Raw genomic sequence first — 20,503 nt, 5'->3', positions numbered from 1 at the left:
CAAATCAATAAGCTAAGCTCTAATAGTCTATTTTAAAGTCTTACTGCACAGGTCTACAAACCAAGAGCTTCCCCATCACCACACACAGACACAAGCAATCCCACACACACACCTCAGATTCACACAGGCACAAACACACAGACACATAAACACAAACATACATAGCAGTGGTGGTAGTGTTTCCTACTGTGCATTCACAACTTTTCCATCAGGAGTTTCCACCCTCCACTGATTTAAAATCTCTGAATAAATAAAAATTAGCTATCAGACGTGTTGGAGCTTAGATTGTAAGCAGTTGTTGACAGTAATTAGTTGCCAAAACTATGCCACGAGTACTTATTTGGTCAGTAAATCTTTACCTCATCAGCATGCATAAGTGTTTACAATATATTGCATGATCTCCAGTATACACCTATGTGATATATGTTCTCATCTGACTCACACTGGAGGTCCCCCTCTGTCAAACAAAATATGGCTTCTGATCTACAATGATGAGGGAGATAAATGCATAAGAAAGGCAAATAAATATTGCAGATTCTAGTTGAAAATCACTGTAAAAAGCCCACCAGTTAATCATTACCCACAGTGTGCTTAATGCCTTTTGTTGAGGTGACACGAAAGAAGGAGGAACGTGAGATTTGGAGATGATACTTTCCTCCTTTGATCTTTTTTTTTTTTAATGAAAGCAAATCTGGGCTTGAGACCATTTCAAGCTTTTCACTGCAAACAAAGTGACTTCCTAGGTTTTCACCATCCTATAGATAAACAAGCCCACAAGGGCGCCTTTGTGGCCTGGGACAGGTCTGCGGCATTTTCAGGAGCTCCTTAATGACATAACAGTATCGCTCCTCCTTTGTTGCACGAGCCTTTCCCTGAAGGGAAGAAGCAGTCAGAGAAGCAAGCCGCTCTCCAGTGGGTTGTCTGTGTAAGGGCACGGGGTCCCGTGGCTGGATTGAAAGCGAGATAATGGCGGTGGCCAATAGGAACTTTAAACAGCTGTGAGGCAGGCAGAAGATAGAAGGATAAGAGTTTGTAACCAAAAGCCACTATCAGCTGAAAGAAGATCACAACCAGAACACACACAGAAGTGAACTCTTTGAGAAAGAGAAAACCATGAATCTTTTGTTCACTCGAACTGGGTGGTGCCTCTCTGATAAAGGTGTTCAGATTTAGTTTCTTACTGCCTAGATATTTACTATTCACCAGGTGTCTCTTGCATTTGGTTTCTGGTTTGCAAAAACAATTGCCTTTGAAACTTTATAAGTATGTGTTCCCTGTAAAAAAAGAAGAAAAAAAGGCAGGGGTTAACTTTCTAGTACGACGCTGATCACATCCAACAGAGGCATCTGGATAGACAGACACTCGGCCCTGGTACTCGCTGGACTGTATCGGCGGGTTATGTCATGCTCGTCTGGGGTCCCTCCACCTGGCGCAGACAGACCCTCGTGAGGTGCTAAATGTTGGCCATTTGCGCTGCCATGCCACTTTTTCTCACTTACATTTCTTTGTGCTGCTTTGATACAAGAGTTAAGACTTGACCCAAAAAAAAAGCAAAGACTTAACCACCAAGTACACAGATGCCGAATTGTACCAACCGAAGGAGCCCCCTACCCAGTTTGCAAGTTTGGGCAACAGTGAGCCCCTTTAAAATTTTACTATTGCCCCAGAATCAAGGTATTCAATGGTATTTCTCCTGCTTCCTTTAAGCATTGGTTTTGAGTCTAATGGTCATTCCAAACATGCATTCCGTATCCATTCTGCATTCATTTGCCGTGCCATCCCTGAGCCTCCGTGCGACGTCTGCGTCAGGATAGTAACGGGGCGAGAGCAGCCTCATCCGGGCTGCCAACACCGGGGAGACCTCCGTGCAGTTCTTGAGAGGCCTGCAGCAACCCTTCGACCTTCACCCTTTACCCAATGGTTCCTCTTTTGTTCTCTCTCTTGAATGCACTCTATCTTTCTTGATATTTTTATTTTCTTTTTATTATACATGCACTCTCCAAGGAGTACGGGGCTGTGGCGGCAGCACCCTGAATACTTGCCTGGCTCTGTAACTTCTAGGGGGGCTTCTCAGCCCTGGCTGCCCAGAAGAATCATCCAGGCTGCACCCCAAAATGATTTAATCCGAATGTTAGGGTTTTCTAACTGGTTTCATTACATAGTGAAGAGCTTCTTAAGTGAAGACCGGGAAAACGAGTGTCCTGCAGCATTCTTTCAGATGATATGTAGATATTCTCCGGAACTCTTTTTAAACATGAAATCATTACAAAATCCATACTTTGCATTCCAGTGTGAATTACAAATGTACGTGGACTATGACGTAAAAGTCGGGGTTGCCTTGTTTGTAATTACCTGAAACAGCTCACCTCTGCCTATTAATTCTACTGACAACCTGGGCAGGTGATGTTTAGAGGCCGCCTGCTGCCTGACCCTGGTATTCAAATGTGGTCCAGCAGCAGCGGCACCTCCTAAGATATGCAGAACCTTGGGCCTCGTCTCTGTCTCACTTAGCAGCTTTGCTTTAACGATATTCTCGGGTGATTTGTGTGGCCAATGTATTTGAGAAACCAATGTTTTTTAGTGTTCTGTGCTACTAACAAAGTGGCCTAACAAACCAAAACCGCTTGAGGACTACTGACACAGGTCACTGATATACTTTGCTCCACTCCTATGGACTTGGCTTCATTGAGGAAAGTTTAAGAAATTTGATATATTGAAATTGGTAGCACTGCGGTGAGGAAGAAACAGATTGGACTCGTGTTTCAAGAGATGTAATTTTCCATTTATTCTGCATAAACAAAAGACATTTTTGCTTTGTTCATAATGAAAACAGATAGGTACATTCATGTTCTTTTAACTCTCTCGTGATGCTTACAAATTGCTCAGCTAAAGAATAAGAGGGCAAGTCCATGCGCTAGAGCCTCATGGCCCGGGGCCGGCCCCTGTACAATGTGCACATTTGGCTTCTGACTGGTCATGATTGCCCAGACACCAATTGGATTTTTTGTAATGTAATCAAACATAACTTAATTTCCTTTCTGTTTTCTGGAAAGGAATCGGAAATGTAATCACAATTCACAGCGAGTTGTATTTCACCAACAAACGTTTCACGTTATAGTCATTTCAAGACTAGGGTCAGATTACAGTGATTTGATGGAAACTCAAAACTTAACCCTCCCATACCCTCACACCTTGTATTAATAGTTAAGAAATTGATCTATTTTTAAAAAATCTTTTCTTCATTTGCATAGTGGTTAATGATGTTCAAGCATGTCATTAGCGAAGCATGAGATGATCAAAGGAAATGACGTATCCCGTTCATCAGAGAATGATTTAATACATGTCGGGTTTTATTCCAAGTCTACACGGCCAAAGCTAACTAGAGAGTATGCACAATCACAAAAATAATAGTTTGGTAAATAGAAAATGAAAGGAGAATGAGACATATCTTTAGTACTATCTCTATTCTCCAATTAGCTAATATTCACCCTCAGACTATATTCTAAAATCTAAGAGGAATGTGTAATTCCTGCCTGGAACGTGAACTGCCGAGGCTGCTTATTGTGATCCCATCTCAGGACGACAGACCCCACCCGTGGACCCTGCGAAATGCCAGTTAGTTCACCCAGACTCTTCATAGTAGGGTAATGCGGATAATAGTCAAAAAAGACAGTAAGCAAGAGGAATGGGTGACGAGGAGGCAGTGGGACTCGCAGGGCTGAGTAGAAAGGAGACAAGCCTAGAACCAGCAGCCGCTTTCTTCTGTTAATACCCAGGAGCCTATTGGGTTTCCGAGGATAACGAATGGGAAGGAAGTAACACAAGACAAAGAGGTGTGAGCAGACAGAGAGCAAGGTGAGGTAGCCAAGAGGATAAGATTAAAGGATCAAAGGGGTTTAAAAAAAAAAGTAATGGTTTTAGTATTAGTGGCATTATTCCTTCCACTAAAATACTCTCCAGAAAGAGAAATTACAAGCCTACTTAATAAAAACATACCATGGTTTTTATTTATTTTGTTTTATCACAAAAGCGCCAGCATATTTTATGGGATGAAGGTGGACTTGGAAGTTCTAGGGGTCGAGGGTTTTATTTATTACACCGAGAGTTCGCTTCATGGAACCAAGCACAAACCACCCAATGAATGGTGATGAGGAAGGGAAGTTTTGCCTTGTCCCCTCACCTCATTTGAACATCAGAAAATAATTATTTTCAGAGATAAAGCCCGATCTATGCAATGCTTACAAGAGCTCACATTAGAGCGTTGTCCTCCGAATCATTTGGGGGGTGAGGGGGCGGGCAGGATGGGAATACTTCATGTAAGGCCTCATGCGTGCAAGCTCCTTACATCAAGTTGTCTGCCAGAGCTCTGACAAATCACATACATGACAGTCTTACCAGATAGACAAATACCTAAAAGGGAACATGGATGTTGTGGAATGAGAAGTAAAATAAACTTCTTTTAGCCTCATCAGGTAGAATGAAGGTTGACTTTGGAAAGCAAATTAAACTCTTTGGGGAACCTAAGGGGTGACTGCTATGGGAAGGCAAATCATGACAGGGCAGCATTTCCCCCCTTTCAGGACAGATGAGGTCTGAAATGAACTGTGAAAAGGCACATCAAAAAGCAGCAGAGAATGGGAACATTGCAAAAACAAAATCAGAATGTGGAACTTATTAAACGCCATGGCTATGAAAGCAGCAGCCACCAGTATTTACTAAGCACTTTTACCTGCACCATCCCCTTTCATCCTCGCAGAAACCTTAGTGATGAGGAAGCGAAAAACTCAGAGAGATTACTTGACCTTCTCAAGGTCGTGTGGCTTGTGATGGAGTCAGGCTAATGAGTCTGGAACAAGAGTTCTGGTCTTTCTGACTCTAAGATCTGCCATTTCCCACCACACTCTCTTGCCTCCCTCAGGGAACCCCTTGCAGAGAACAGGCACTACAGCCTGGGAAAGGAAGGAGCTTCACAGAAACACGTGCTACTCCAGACATGCTTGAAGGTTTACAAAAAGAAAGAACACTTGTAATGCTGCAGGACAGAAATGAAGACATTGAAGAAGAAAAGGCAACAATATTTTTATAGTGTGGCCAGACATTTATTTAGTGTTTCCTTATGTATTTAGTTGTCTGATCCCTCATTTCCTGTGAGGTGGAACTTGACTCCACTTTCCTGATGAAGAAACTGCAGGTGAGAAAGGGTATCCTTTCTCTATTGCAAAGGTAAAAGTGGATTAGACCAAGACAAGAGGGACAGGCATTCCAGACAGAGGGAACTCTAGGTGCAAAATCTTATAGTGGGGTAGGGGTGGGGGTGGGGGATGGGAAAAGTTGGCACACCAGGAAACAGAAGGAAGGTCAGTGTAACAGAATAAGGAAGAGTGAGGTGGAGAGAAATGAAAAAAGAGCCTAGTGAGGCAGGTGGCGTCCAGTTCCTTTGAAAGCCATTAGGAACACGTCAAGACTTTTTGTCTTTATTGTCAAAGCAATGGGAATCCACTGGAGGATTTTAGGCAGGAAAGGGCACGGCCAGATCTGAAATTCTCTAGGAGAGAAAGGACATCTTTGTCAGGATGGGGGCAATGGAGATGTAGAAAGGGAGATGGATTTGAGAACTATTTCGATGAAATTACTAATATTTGGCAATGAATTAGCTATGAAGAATGAAGGAGGAAGAGGTACCAAAGATGATTCCTGAGAGTCTGGTTTATATAACCATATGACTAATGAAGCCCATCACTGAGATAAGAAACCCTGGTAGAGGACTACTTTTGGGGAGGATGGGGTGGGAGATACTGAGTTTGATCTTAAACACATGTGTTTGAAGAGAAACAACTAAGTAGATTACACATAGACCATTTTAAATTCAGATCTGGATCTAGAAGAAAAGTGAAATTCAGGTTAGGTCTTCCTACCATGCATTTCCCTTCACCGAACACTTCATCGTAATGACTTGGTTATCTGACTAACCTGTATAAAACATGTCCCATACAGGTTGGGACCATGACCACCTGGTTTACTGCTAGATCTCCAGCACCAAGTGCAGCACCTTGGCAAAGAAATAATTGCTGAACTGAAGCCTTAATCTCTAAGTGATGTTCTAAACTGCTGCTCAGGACCAGCTAATCTCCCCCAGTTTGACTGAACCTGTATTCACTGATTTCTGGCTGCAAACTCTTATCTTTATACCATGGCTTTTCCCACCTGCCATTCTGGAGCTGAGCGTTGGACCCTAGTAGTTTCTTTAGGGAGTTTGGGATTGATCTATCTACAAGAATTAACTTTCCCATTGTCTTAGCTGAGGACTTTTCTACTTCAAAAGAACCGTAATATTAAGTTGATGCAATTTAGATAGGCGGGAGGTAGGGGATGCTCATGAACACAAGGCCCAGAAGATCTGTGGGAAGGACTTGACTGGGACAGAGACATAAGAGAGAAGTTTGGCTAGATAAAGTGGGTGGAGAGATTTGAATATTAGAATGAGAAGTTTCTGTAAAAGGAGTGGTAATGTGGAAGAACTAAGGATTCTTAGCAAGGAAATTACCTACAGCACAATTTTAGGGAGATTAATCTAGCAGCAGCCTGAGGGTTAATTGAAGAGATAAGAGATCAAAGCCAAAAGGACCAGCTCAGAAGCTGTTGCAATAATACAGGTGTGAAGAGATAAGAGGCTGAACTAGACAATGGAAATGGAGTTTCTGTGATAAAGATAAATGGAGAGAACTTGGTGAATGATTGGCTAGAAAGCAATAGGAATATTCAAAAATGACCCCCAGATTTCAAACCCTGATGGTACCTGGGAGACTAATGGTGCCCCTGATGAAAAGATGGTCTTTGTTTTCTATGGAGAAATATGAAACTGAAGAAGTTAATTCTCATGTTACTTTGGCTATAGATCATCTACATTATAAAATTCACAGTAGTGGTGACCTCTGGGAAATTGACTTTACAAAATATTTCTGTAAATTATAAATTGACTTTACAAAGTATTTCTCACTGGAATCTTGAATTCCCCAATGATTCCAGAGAGACAGAAGTTCGGTTCAGTTGGCACTTCATCTGGCTGCTCGCCAAGTCAGGTGACTAGTCTCAAAATTACTGTATTTTATCTCTCCCCAAGTTTGAGAAGTGGGAGGAAAAAACTTTTTTAACTTTTCAGAGGTAAACATAAAGCAATCATTTTTCTTCCTGGTTCACATTAAATTTACCAACAAATGAGATGGAGAATGTTAGAAAAAACAAAAGCAGAAATTCCCTTATAAGCAATCATGGTGTTTATGTATATTCATATGCTTAATATTGTCCAAGGAGATAGGTGGGAAATTTTGATAAAATTTCACATTGTGGGCACTCCCTCAATATTAAAAAAGAAGTACTACTAATAAAAGTGACTCATATTATAATGAAGACATATATATATATTTTTTTTTTTTCAATCTATAAGACTTCAGGTAGATAAAATTCTATCCTGAGAGTATTATACTGATCTCCTGACAAATTCAACTCCAATTATCAACTCCAATGTTTTCCAAAGCAATAAAATTTCACCATAGCAAAGAGTTAAGGTACCTTGTAAAATTGTATTTTTAATCATTTTTTTATTTTTCAATTGCATTAACATACATTATTATATTAGTTTCAGGTGTATACCCAGTGATTAGACATTGTATAACTTACTAAATGATTATCCCAATAAATCTTGTACCCATCTGACACCATACATAGTTATTAGAATGTTATTGACTATCTTCCTCATGATAGTTCCCATGACTATTCTGCAACAACAGATTTGTACTTCTCAATCCCTTTACCTTTTGCATCCACCCCCTCAAACTCCCTCTCATCTAGCAACCTTCAAAATATTCTTTGTATCTATGAGTCTGTTTCTGTTCTGCTTGTTCATTTATTTTATTTTTTAGATTCAAGTGTTGATAGATATGCATTTCTTGCCATTTCATTCATATTTTTATCTTTTCTCCTTCTTCTTCTTCTTAAAGAAGATCCTTTAACATTTTATATATTAGTGGTTTGGTGGTGATGAACTCTTTTAGCCTTTTTCTTGTCTGGGAAGCTCTTTATATGTCCTTTGATTCTAAATGATAGCTTTGCTGGGTAGAGTAGTCTTGCTTTTCATCACTTTGAATCCTTCTGGCGTACAACGTTTCTGTGGAGGAATCAGATGCCAGTCTTATGGGAACTCCCTTGTAGGTAACTAATTGCTTTTCTTTTGCTGCTTTTAAGATTCTCTCAGTCTTTAACCTTTGGCATTTTAATTATAAAGCATCTTGGTGTGGGCCTCTTTGGGTTCATCTTGTTTTTGGACTCTTTGTTCTACTTGGACTTGTATGTTTATTTCCTTCATCAAGTTAGGGAAGTTTTCTGCCATTATTTTTTCAAATAGATATTCAATTTCTCTCTCTCTTTCTCTCTCTCTCTCTCTCTCTCTCTCTCTCTCTCTCTCTCCTCCTTTTATCACCCCCACTATGTGAATGTTGGTACACTTGAAGTTGTCCCAGAGGCTCCTTATACTGTCCTCATATATTTTTATTCTTTTTGCTGTTCTGATTGGGTGTTTTTTCCTTCCTTATATTCCAAATCGCTGATTGATTCTTGGCTTCACCTACTCTACTGTTGATTCCCTGTAAATTATTCTTCATATCAATTAGTGTACCTCTCATTTCTGATTGGTCTTTTTTAATGATCTTGGGGTTCTAAGTTCAGAGACCATCCTTATAACTAGTGTTTTGAATTCTATATCTAGTAGATTGCTTCTCTCTATTTAGTTCTGTTTCTCAAGTTTTGTTCTGTTCTTTCACTTGGAACATGTTTTTTTGTCTCTTCATTTTGGCAACCTCCTGAGTTTGTTTCTATATATCAGGTAGAGCTGCTATGTCTCCCAGGCTTGGTAGAGTAGCCTAATGTAGTCAGTGTTCAGTAGAGTCCAGTGGCACAGCCTCCCTTTTCACCCAAGCTGGGCACCTGAGGTGAATCCCCTCATGTGGGCTGAGTACATCCTCCTTTTGTAGTTGAGCCTTGATTGCTGTTGGCACGTCATTGGAAGGGATTTACCCTCAGCCTGATCAGCTGCAAGGACTGGCTGCAACCACTAATCTCTGGCCATCATGGAAGATCAGCTGTGCAGTCCCCCCACACTCCAGAGCAAGACTTACTTCAGTGGGGCTCTGGTGCCTGCTGAGTCTTCCCCTTGAATGTGTCATTTTTTGGAGGCGATTGGATGATGTTTTGATGTGGTCTGAGGCTGTCCCCCAGTACGCTGGCTCTGTGGTCTCTCAGGAGGTACAGGCCAAGGTCAGCCACCACCTGTGTTCTGCCTGGAGCCACCCAGCATGAGCTACAAAGTGATCTGCAGGTGGCTGCTTCTTATGGTGGGCTTGGATATGCCCAGATGAGGCCAAGCTTCGAACCAAGACCAGCTTCTGCTAGTTCTGAGCCTGGGGCCATTTAGCAAGAAGTATGGGGCATGTTGAGGCCAGATGTTGCTTGTTTGAGAGATTTTAGGAAAATCTGAAGCATGAGCCAAGACAGACCATTCAATAGGAAAGTCACTGGAAACAGCTTGGGTGGATCCAAAAGTTGGGTGGGGTGGGCCTCAGGAATCACCAGAGCAAGGCAAACAGTGTGAACCAGGTTGATGAAGTCTCACATATGGCACCCACCTGCCTGCGCTGTCAGGGGAGGGCTCATCAAAGAAACAATGACCTATGTCTGGTAGAAAGCTGCACACACACATACACACACACACGCACACACACACGCACGTGCGCGCACACACAAGCTTTTGCTCTGGTGCCAGATAAATCAATTCCTCCCCATATGTCTCTGGTGCCTTTCAAGCTGCTGCCCAGTGCTGGAGCTCAGAAGGAGTTATTCTGAGTAAGTCCATGCATGGGCCCTGTAAGAGGAGCTGCCTGGAACTCCAGCAGCCTCTGTCTCCCTCAGCCTCAATCCCTGCTGGTTTTTACAGTCAGAAGCTATGAGGACTTCTCTTCCTGGCACTGGAAACCTGGGCTGGGGCCTGGTGTGGGCTGTGAACCCTCACTCCTCAAGGGGGACCTCTGCAACCAAGATATCCCTCTTGGTTTTTATCTGCCACACATGGGTGTGTGACCAGCCAATTCTGCATCTCCAACCCTCCTACCAGTCTTGATGTGGATTCTTCTTTAATTCCCTAGTTGTAGGACTTCCATTCTGCCAGATTTTAGGTGGTTCTGAATGATGGTTGTTCTGTTGTTTAGTTGTCATTTTGATGTGGTTATGAGAGGAGGTAAGTATGGCATTTACCTTACATAGGCCACCATCTTGACTGAAAGTTTCAAATTGTATTATACACAAGCTTGAAACTACATGATCTCATTTCATTGCAACAGTAAGTTAACTGAAAATGGTCTTATTTCTTAAGATTTTATAAATGATCTCAATCACTGTGGTCTTTTGACTATTTGTGAATTGTTCATAATGGTCTCATTAAATCTACAAATGTATATACAAGAGAGTTGGTTATTTCTTTAAAATGTATGAAGAAAAATGCTCATCCAAATATGAAATAGCTATGTCAGTCATGAAGATGCCATGATTCATAATGAAAAAGAACCCTCATTTATTGAATGCTATTATGCCTGCAGCTGCAGCATTCTTCACACCTAAGCTTTTTTTCCCCTCAAGTCATCCATGTTAATAATTGACATTATTACAGTAATCTCAGATATGAAATTAGCCAAGATCAATGGCCTATCTTTTGACTAACTCTTTCTTATAGTTAACTAGAGGCCCGGTTCATGAAATTTGTATACTGGGGGGAGGGGGTCCCTCTCAGCCAGGCCTGCACCCTCTCCAATCCAGGACCTCTCAGGGGATGTCCGATTGCCAGTTTAGGCCCGATCTGCAATCCAGGACTGCTGGCTCCTAACCACTCACCTGCCTGCCTGCCTGATCACCCCTAACCACCTCTGCCTCAGCCCTGCCACCGTGGCTTTGTCCAGAAGGATGTCCGGAAGACATCCAGTCTATCCGGTCTAATTAGCATATTACCCTTTTATTAGTATAGATGGCTCATCAAAGACATTCTCAAACAAAGACGTAAGTTTGTGTGATACATTGGCAAAGTATCATATAAAAGATATATATATGTAAAGAACTATTTTTCTGAACAACAATAGCAAGAATGAGCTCATAGATTCTCTAATCCCTACAATAATACAATTTAGAAATCAAAAATTCCTTTCAGAGGCACAGAGTAAATTGGCAAAATGTTTCTTTAAAAAAATACAACTTGTACAATTAACCTTTTATGCATGAAAACATTATGGAAAATATTTCATAAGAGGGTAAGAAAATTAGCACCTTTTATTTGCCACTGTCTGACATAAAAGATTGATTTTTTTTTCTTTGCCTGTTACCTTCCTAGTTTTTCATAACATAGGTTACATTGATATTAAAGAACTATATTCACAGTGAACATGCAGTTCTTTTTTATTTTTAGTTTATATAATTCTGGGTAACATTCATCCCTGCTCTTATATGGGCTCCATTCACCCACTTGCCCAGGATGGCACATGGAGTCGTCATAACTTCCTAACTTCCTCTGGCCACATCTGGCGAGTCCCTCATTCTGTCAGGCTCACTTACTTAGCATCTCTCATATCAGACTTTCCTCTCCATTTCCATACTTCCTTCAGGCACTCATCTTCTCTCTCCCTGATCACTGCCGCTGCCTGCCTGCCTGATCGCCCCTAACCACTCTCCCCTGTTGGCCGGATTGCCCCTAACCACTCTGCCTGCCTGCCTGATCACCCCTAACCGCCTCTGCCTCAGCCCTTCCACCGTGGCTTTCCCACCCATTCCTCCTGTACAGTGCTATCAGCGTGATCTTTCTACAGCCACTCCCATTGCTAAAGAGTTTTATTTTACCACATCTAACTGCATGCAGGTTTTGTGCCGTCTCTATCACATTATTGATAAATACAAACTTAAATGCCAGCATCATTGCTAGGAACTTTCTCTGAGAATGTGACATCTTCCACATGTCACCAGTTCTCCTTTGCCTTTAGAAAGAAGATGGTATATTCAACAATGTATCAGGAACAAAACACACATACACACATAATGATAATACTGAAGGAGAAAAAATAAGGGTGACTTCTCTTAATTATAATTACAGGCACCTCATCATAAATTCTCTTAAGAGAGGTGAAAAAAGTTGTTTGTGTTTCTCAAACAAATTCACTGGCAATCTAGCATTTATGTTAACTAAATTTTGACTAAGGCAAAATTTGAGTTTACCTTTTTTATTTTGGGAATTGTTTTGATGATCAAAAAACACCAACTGTTAACCTTGTAATAATTTAAGATCGTTAAGATGCATTATGGTTTATAAAGTTCCATTGTATTATTTTCTTTAATCATAAGCACCCCTATAAGACAGAAAGGTGTTGTCCCCAATTTACAGAAAACTGAGTCCATTGACCTGGCCATGGTCACAAAGCTGCTATACTGACTTGGGTCCAAGATTTCTCATTCCAGATCTCTGCACTAATTCACAGATTCTGAGCTGCTCACACACACACACACACACACACACACACACACAAACACACACACACACCTTGTGATTTACATGAAATAGAAGTAATAACAAAGAAACACTTAAAATGAAGCTATATAATGTAGTTATTTTTATTGCTCCTGATAATGTTATAGAACCACCTTTTTACCTATTTTCATGTCCTGTCTAGTGTCGTTTTTCTTATACCTCACTGCTTAAATGTTGCATTTTCCAAGCATATGAATAGAAAATGTCCAGCTGCCCAAAAAGAGCAGATTGATATAATACGAGCTCTTTGTTTGCTCACAGAATAGGCACAAGTTGTGCCCTGCCAGCTGCTTTGTCCACAGTCTGAACCTTGTTCTGTAAGAACCACCTGTATGACTGGCTGTATAATTAATTCCATACTCCGGTTTAGCCTGGGGATCTTCTATTAATATTAAATCAGATACTGCCTCTGAGTGCGAACAACATACCACTCTCTGAATTAGATTTGGACCACTGAGGCCAGGTGGACATGGACCTCAAAACACTGCATTTAGGAGGAGTATCATTTATTGGAAGCTTCTTATATGAAAATGTTCTGGCAGAGAAATGTTTTAGTGCTGCAGTCAGGATACCCCAAGTATTGAATCCACGAGTATTAGTACTCAGAGTGTTAAGACTTAAAGAATTGCCCTGTCTCACTCATTTTATTTCAGATAGCAAATTGCTCTAAGATGACAGTGTAGAGGCCAGATTACATCCCTTTTTCTTGGGGGGGGGGGGGGGGACGGCGAGGGAGAGGAGTGATTCATAAAACACATCTATCCAGAAAAATGGACTTATTAACATTGGAAACTGATCCCAGGATCACTTGAAGATCCAGCAGAAACTTCGGTAGTGCCTTAGAGATCAAAGAAGACAAGCCTATGACTCAATGCTGAGAGTCTTTTGTATCTAGCAAATGTAGCCCGAGGTTTGCGCTCAACTTTAAGGACAGTCATTTTCAGGACTCTTAGAAGCCACTAGGCGTTTCAATGCCTAACAACTGGCAATAATCAGACAATACGTCAACTAAAACTTGGAAGCGCATATTATTTAAATAAAGTCTTCATTCTTTAATCAGCACAGTCATTAAGGGGAGTTTACATATGTGCTTTCCTCCTAGTCAAACAATAATAATCACCTCCTCGTCCCCTGATGAAATTACACCTTATTTGAACATGGGCTGAGCGTGTTGTTGCAGGAGAAAGAGGAAGAGACAGTGTTGAGTTTTCCTAAACATTTCCAGCTCCATCTGTTGACAGAACCTTGAGATATTTGGAAGCTGGGCTTCTGCTGTCTACAGTAACAGTTGTTCCACGGGAAATGTAATTGTGAGTGGGGTATGACACCGGACTGTTAAACTGCGTTCCAAGTGACCTTAGCTCCATTACTTACTATCAACACTTGGCTCACGACCTTGAAGACATCACTTGTTCCCACTCACTCAGAAGCAGCAGCCAGAGGACAAGCGAGCGAAGCCACGCTGTGACCGAAAGTGAGGGAGCCGCTTTCCATCGCTCCCTACCGCAGAGCATTCTCTGTTTCTAAATTGTTTAAATTTGGTGTGCAGGGGATTGCTTCCTGACCCTGGTGTGCTTCCTACATCTGTTTAGTCTTAAATGCTTCCTAAAATATTTTTCAAAATCCACTCGTGATTTCCTAATCCTTCTTAATACATGGACTGCTTAACATGCAACTCTTCCTCTTTTAAATCCCAGCTTTGAAAAATGCAAACAAATGGGTGAGCCTTAAGAACGGATTGGGGAAAAGATGAGTGGGGGCCGTCAGAAGCCTAGCAGAGAGATGGCGGTTCTATTGTTCATGCACCTTACAGAAATTTTTCATTATTTGTCTGTCTGGTCGCTTCAACAAGAAAAGTTAAGACGTTGTCATTAAGCTGCTGTTTGTGTTGAATTCGGGGGAAATAAATGTATTGCACTCCCTCTGCTGGCTCTGAAGTTGCAACACCTCATTAACCAGATCTATATTTAGACGTCTTTTCCCATTTGAGAAAAAAAAAATGGTGTGTGGGAAAAAAGGAAGCAAAAGCTGGGAATGTTGTTAATTTTATTATTCATTTAAAATGTCAGGAAAAACAAACATCTGCCCAGTGCCAATGGTTAGGGTGAGCAAGAAAGCCAGCAGTTTTTAGGCCTTCCAGCGCTGGAACAGCCTTTACAAATCACTCCGTTCCTTTCAAATACTGAAACAATCTTTTCCCAGAGCTTAATAAACAAACCAGTGGATTAGCATGCTCAGTATGTTCAAAACAGTCTGAGGGACAAACACAAAGGCATGTATTTGGCTTGGGGCAGGAGGGAGAGGAGAGGGTGTCTTTCACTTGGTGTCAGAAAGGAAAACTAAAAGGTCCTCACCTGAATCTTTATACCTCCGGGGAGGCCACTCCAGGCATGAAAGCATGCTACCCACAAGCCTGGAAGAGAACCAAGCACCATGGAATTTTCCAGCTGAGGGGACCTAAGAAGCAATGGCTCTCCTCTTGAGTGAGAAAGAGAGCTTAGCAAGAGAGCAAAATGCTCCAGACACCTGAGGACCAGGAGGGCCCCAGGCCCGTTTTATTCATGTTAATCAGCATACGGAGGGTTTTCTTGCAAGGCCCGTGTTTGCCTGGGCTCTGCTCTCTTCTCCATTCTTGCTTGCTCTCTTCCCCAGGCGGCTGGATGCCAACCACATCAGCTACGTTCCCCCCAGCTGTTTCAGCGGCCTGCATTCGCTGAGGCACCTGTGGCTGGATGACAACGCTCTGACGGAAATCCCTGTCCAGGCTTTCAGAAGTTTATCAGCACTGCAGGCCATGACCTTGGCCCTGAACAAAATACACCACATACCAGACTATGCCTTTGGAAACCTCTCCAGCTTGGTAGTTCTGTAAGTTCTATTGATTTTTTTCTCTCTCTCTCTCCCTTTTAACAATTTCTAAATTCACTCTAAGACCTTGACCTTAAAATGCTGGCCCTTAAAACCTTGAATAGGGACATTTTAAGGGTGGAAAACCCCCTGAATCCCTCCCTCAAATGACTCATAAGTGTTCTAATTGTATAAAAGAATGAAACAACATTTATGGAACATCTGCTAAGTGCCAAGTACTATTGGGCATTCAAAGATAATAAAATATGAACTCTGACCATTGTATATTGTACAAGTAACCACCACACTGTACAATTAGTAAAAATGCCTTATTTCTGATAATAACTTATAATTCAGGTCAAATTGAAATATGCCATTCTTATCTATATATATAAAAGCCTAAGCAACCGTTAGGACCGAATGACTGGAACAACCGGAACAACCAGCAGACCAGTTGCTATGACATGCATTGACCACCAGGGGGCAGACGCTCAATGCAGGAGCTGCCCCCTGGTGGTCAGTGCACTCCCACAGCCAATCTCCCGCAGCCCCTCCCCCTGGCTGGCCAGCCCCCAAATCAGCCCTGAAGGGGGGGCTGGCTGGCCCACCTCCTGGGGTCCCTATCCCCAACCGATCCCCCCCCTCATAGACCTCGATCACTGGCCAGGCTGAGGACCCCACCTGTGCACAAATTCATGCACCAGGCCTCTAGTTATTTAATAAATACTCTTGGTGTAGCTGGTTTGGCTTAATGGATAGAGCATAGGCCCATGGACTGAAGGGTATGGGTTCAGTTCCAGTCAAGGGCATGTATCTTAGTTGCAGGCTCAATCCCCAGCCCTGGTTGGGGCACATGTGAGAGGCAAACCAATCTATGTCTCTCTCACATGAATGTTTCTCTATATATATCTCTCCCCCTCCCTTCCACTCTCTCTAAAAATCAATGGGAAAATATCCTCGGGTGAGGATTAACAAATAAATAAATACTCCTGAATCCCTACCAAGGAAAGAGAAGCAAAAATGAACCTGAGAGTGAGCTATGCATGTCTATACCTCCCCACTCATAGGTCTAGGTTCCATTGTTTTAGTAAATCAAAATGATTCTCAAGTAATAGTTTGAAAAATAACCAGTCTTCTGTAAGAGTGTAGAAATATGCCCTATGTATATAAAATATCAGTTGATGCTGATAGAGGAAAATAGCAGCTGCTTGCAAGGTTGTAAGATCAGTTCGAGGAAGAACCTGGACCAAGGTCTCTTCTGCACTATTTCTCCCTTCACTTCTCACCCACCCACCCGCCCACCCCTGCCTCCAATCATTCCACTTTACTTGATCGCATGCCTGTCTTTTGCATTGTATACTACTTTGAGAGCTCACCAGCTTTTTATTCATGTTTTTAGGCTCCCCTCAATCCCTTTCCCCATGTGTTGCATGTAGGAGATCCTCAATAAATATTACATATATCTCATATGAACCCAATGCATATATATTAGAATAAGAACCTTATCCTGAAAGAATAACAAATTTGGGGTGATATTAACATCTTTCTAAACTGAATTTTACTTACAAACACGGTGCCAGGGACATGCCAGAAGCTGGATAGGTGCTTTGCTTTCTCTTCCACTAGAGCAGCGGTTTTCAACCTTTTTCAGCTCCTGGCACACATAAACTAATTACTAAAATTTTGGGCCACACCAAAAATTATATTTTTGCCGATCTGACAAAAAAATGTATAATTTTGATTTACTCACACTGACGGCTGTTGTTGTGTTTGCTGTTGTCATTTTATTATTTGACAATCTAAGTAAAAAGTCATCAGTGCCCCTGACTAAACAGTCAGGTATTGCATGTTTTAAAACTTCTTGCAGCACACCGGTTGAAAATCACTGCACTAGAGGGAATAGATTTACAGAGAGCCAGCTATTCTTTTTCACGCTGTCTTCCTTAAGCTCATTTTCCAAAGTCTCTTTGGGACTTGATCCAGTTTTCAGTTTTGCGCACAATTGCTCTCATTGGCCTTGACCTCACTGACTTACCATTGAACCAGTGGTGATAATTATACACACTAATAGTGCGTCAAGATAACTAATCTCCTTGGGCAGCCAAAATATATGATCATCATTTTCTGCCGTCAAGATTGCTGGTTTCTCTTACCCTGTGGCCCTACCCTGGGAATGTAGTCATCATAAGCCATCAGCTTCAACAAAAAATGTGCTGATACACCAGGACCTTTCCTCCACCCTCCATTTGTCAATGAGGGTCAGTATCTTTCTTATCTCCTACCTCCAAAAGCCATGCTAATTAACCCACGTGGGAAAATACGCTGAACAACCGCACTGAACAACCTGGATTTGTTTTTATCAATCATGTTGCTCATAGTATAATACACTACCTGACATCTCAACCTAAAAGGTAAAACTGTGACTGCCTATTAAATTCTAGGGCAGCGGTTCTCAACCTGTGGGTCTCGACCCCTTTGGGGGTCGACTGGCCCTTTCACAGGGTTCGCTTAAGACCATCGGAAAACACATATATAATTACATATTGTTTACAGTAGCAAAATTACAGTTATGAAGTAGCAACGAAAATAATTTTATGGTTGGGGGTCACCACAACATGAGGAACTGTATTAAAGGGTCGTGGCATTAGGAAGGTTGAGAACCACTGTTCTAGGGTATAAAATCATCTATGGCAAGAGTGAATGGAGCATATAACCTTTTTACAAAACATTAAACAAAGCATTTCTTGTATGTAATTAGTGCATTCTTTAGTATAAGTTTCTTTGGATTTAAGCGATTGAAATGTGCCTAAGCTTCTATGTGCAGTGCCTTGCTGACTGTCTGTAATGTTCTCCCGCAGGCATCTCCATAACAATAGAATCCACTCTCTGGGAAAGAAATGCTTTGATGGGCTCCACAGCCTAGAGACTTTGTGAGTTGACCTTTTATTTGTTTCCCCGTTTTTCAGTGTTTTCCTGAGTATTCTGAAGGAATCAAAACAGCCTTAAAGTCAAGATTGCTGTTTGGTTTGGTTAATTGCCTGAGCTTTAAACAGATATTCATTGCGGCTTTATCTTACACACAAACACACACCTGGCAAAGCTAAACAAGATTTTATCTTGATCTAACAAGAGTGATAAATTAGTTAGAATCATTATAAGCTAAAGGAAATGCTTTCCACTGAGGAGAGACTATGTGTTTGGGAATGTGTATTCTGTAGAGAATAAGGACAGAAGGGGGCTAAGAGGGGGAAGGGGAATGAGAGATATCTGTAATACTATCAACAATAAAAAATACATTTAAAAAAAAGAATAAATTCTATATTGTCCAGGATGCAGACCAGGCTGCACTCTGAGATGAACAGGTGTCTCATTAGGAAACAGCAGGGTTCATGCTAAAAGCAAATCTAGACTAACAAGTTATGGTGGCTACCATGTATTGATTATATTCAGGGGTGGGCAAACTTTTTGACTCGAGGGCCACAATGGGTTCTTAAACTGGACCGGAGGGCCGGAACAAAAGCATGGATGGAGTGTTTGTGTGAACTAATATAAATTCAAAGTAAACATCATTACATAAAAGGGTACGGTCTTTTTTTTTTTTAGTTTTATTCATTTCAAACGGGCCGGATCCGGCCCGCGGGCCGTAGTTTGCTCACGGCTGGATATCCATAGTCAAATATGGCACTGGACATTTGGCACACTTTCAATTAATCTACAACTATCCTGTGAAAGCAGACATTACTCTCCCATCTTAGGTCAGGTGCTATTAAGGATTTTACCGACATTACATAGCTGGTCAATAGCATAACTGGGATTTGCTTCCTTCTCTAGTTCGACTTCAAAATCCACGTTCACTACTACATTCTACTTCCAAAGAAAAAGTCAAAAATTTAGTTTTGCGTTGTTACCTATAATGAAACTAGAGCCCGGCCAGCTGACCGTAGCCTAGAGTGTATCTCAAAGCCACTTGGAGAAGGGCTTCCTATGGGCCACACACCCTGGCTGAGCCCTTCCCCGGGTGAGGAGTGCTCTTCATTGCCCTGTGGAGTGGGAGAGCCATAGTGAGGGTGGGGTGACAGGCAGAGCAGGTTCTGAGTGTGCCGGGAGAGGAGTGTGGTTCCAGCTGTGCCCCAGCTCAAACCTTCATGTTTTGACTACTCAAGCACAAGAAACCACACAGGGCCACTGAATCGACGATGCTGGCTGTGACAGGACTGCAGAAGGGGGTAACCAGAGACCACCTCTGCTGTGACCTTGGAGCCCCTTATTCATTTGCATACAGAGCTTATCAATTTGCACAGGATCCATTTAACTTCCAACCGGCTCTGCATCCACCGATTTCCTTCCAGACCATCTATTGTTTGTGTCTTCTTGAGGCCGATCAGCACTAACAGCTCTCCTTCCCGGGTTACTTAGGTCACTCTGTGTTTCCTCCTAGAAGGGAGGAATAGTCCTCATAAGGAGATGCCAAAGATGAACTTGTCCAGGCAGGACTTTGATGTCAACTCAATGGCATAGGCAAGCAGTTTCCATGGTGCTAGGAAAAATTAGAACTTCTCCCTTATCTACACAGAGCTGGCTGGGGGATCTTAGCAATGGAAAGCACCTTCGGTCCTTTTCAATTCAACAGGAACAAAAACAAGATGCGCTCTGATGGGTATTTCTGTAAATAGTCTCCCCCGACCCCCTAACCCCTCATGTTTAGGTGAGGACCCAGGATTGCATATAAATACCATAGAATAAAACATTTTAGGAGAAACTCCTGCGAGTCTTATTGACCCCCCTCCCCTCCCCTTGCCCATAGCTGAGGATCAGTCAATTGGTTACTCCCAATGTCCTCCTTTCTCTCACTAGAAATCCAAGTAATTTATAAGGACCCAATACTTTTTTAATCAAAACAGAGCATCTGGAGAGATTTACAAACAGGAAGAAAATTTATGTCCACAAAAGACCCAAGTTTCCTGCCTGCAGTATAGCTTAACGATGGTTTGTGTCAGACAAGTAGGAATCTTGATTCATGTCTAACTCAGTTAAATTATCTCTCTT

At 41.9% G+C, this 20,503-nt stretch overlaps 1 protein-coding gene across 1 annotated transcript in view; it reads left to right on the top strand.

Annotated features, from left to right (window-relative positions):
• Positions 1-20,503, top strand: part of LGR5 (leucine rich repeat containing G protein-coupled receptor 5) — an 84,951-nt gene that overhangs the window by 23,398 nt on the left and 41,050 nt on the right. The window contains exons 4-5 of the mRNA XM_070409724.1: positions 15,263-15,478; positions 18,316-18,387. Coding sequence (XP_070265825.1) covers positions 15,263-15,478; positions 18,316-18,387 — 288 coding nt within the window. The remainder of the gene's footprint in view (positions 1-15,262; positions 15,479-18,315; positions 18,388-20,503) is intronic.

Source organism: Myotis yumanensis, unplaced genomic scaffold (genome assembly GCF_028538775.1).
Source record: "Myotis yumanensis isolate MYYU_CA2020_CCGP unplaced genomic scaffold, mMyoYum1.0.hap1 SCAF_3, whole genome shotgun sequence".
NCBI lineage: Eukaryota > Metazoa > Chordata > Mammalia > Chiroptera > Vespertilionidae > Myotis > Myotis yumanensis.
Note: the sequence above shows the minus strand (reverse complement) of the source record. Positions and strands in the feature narration are given on the sequence as shown.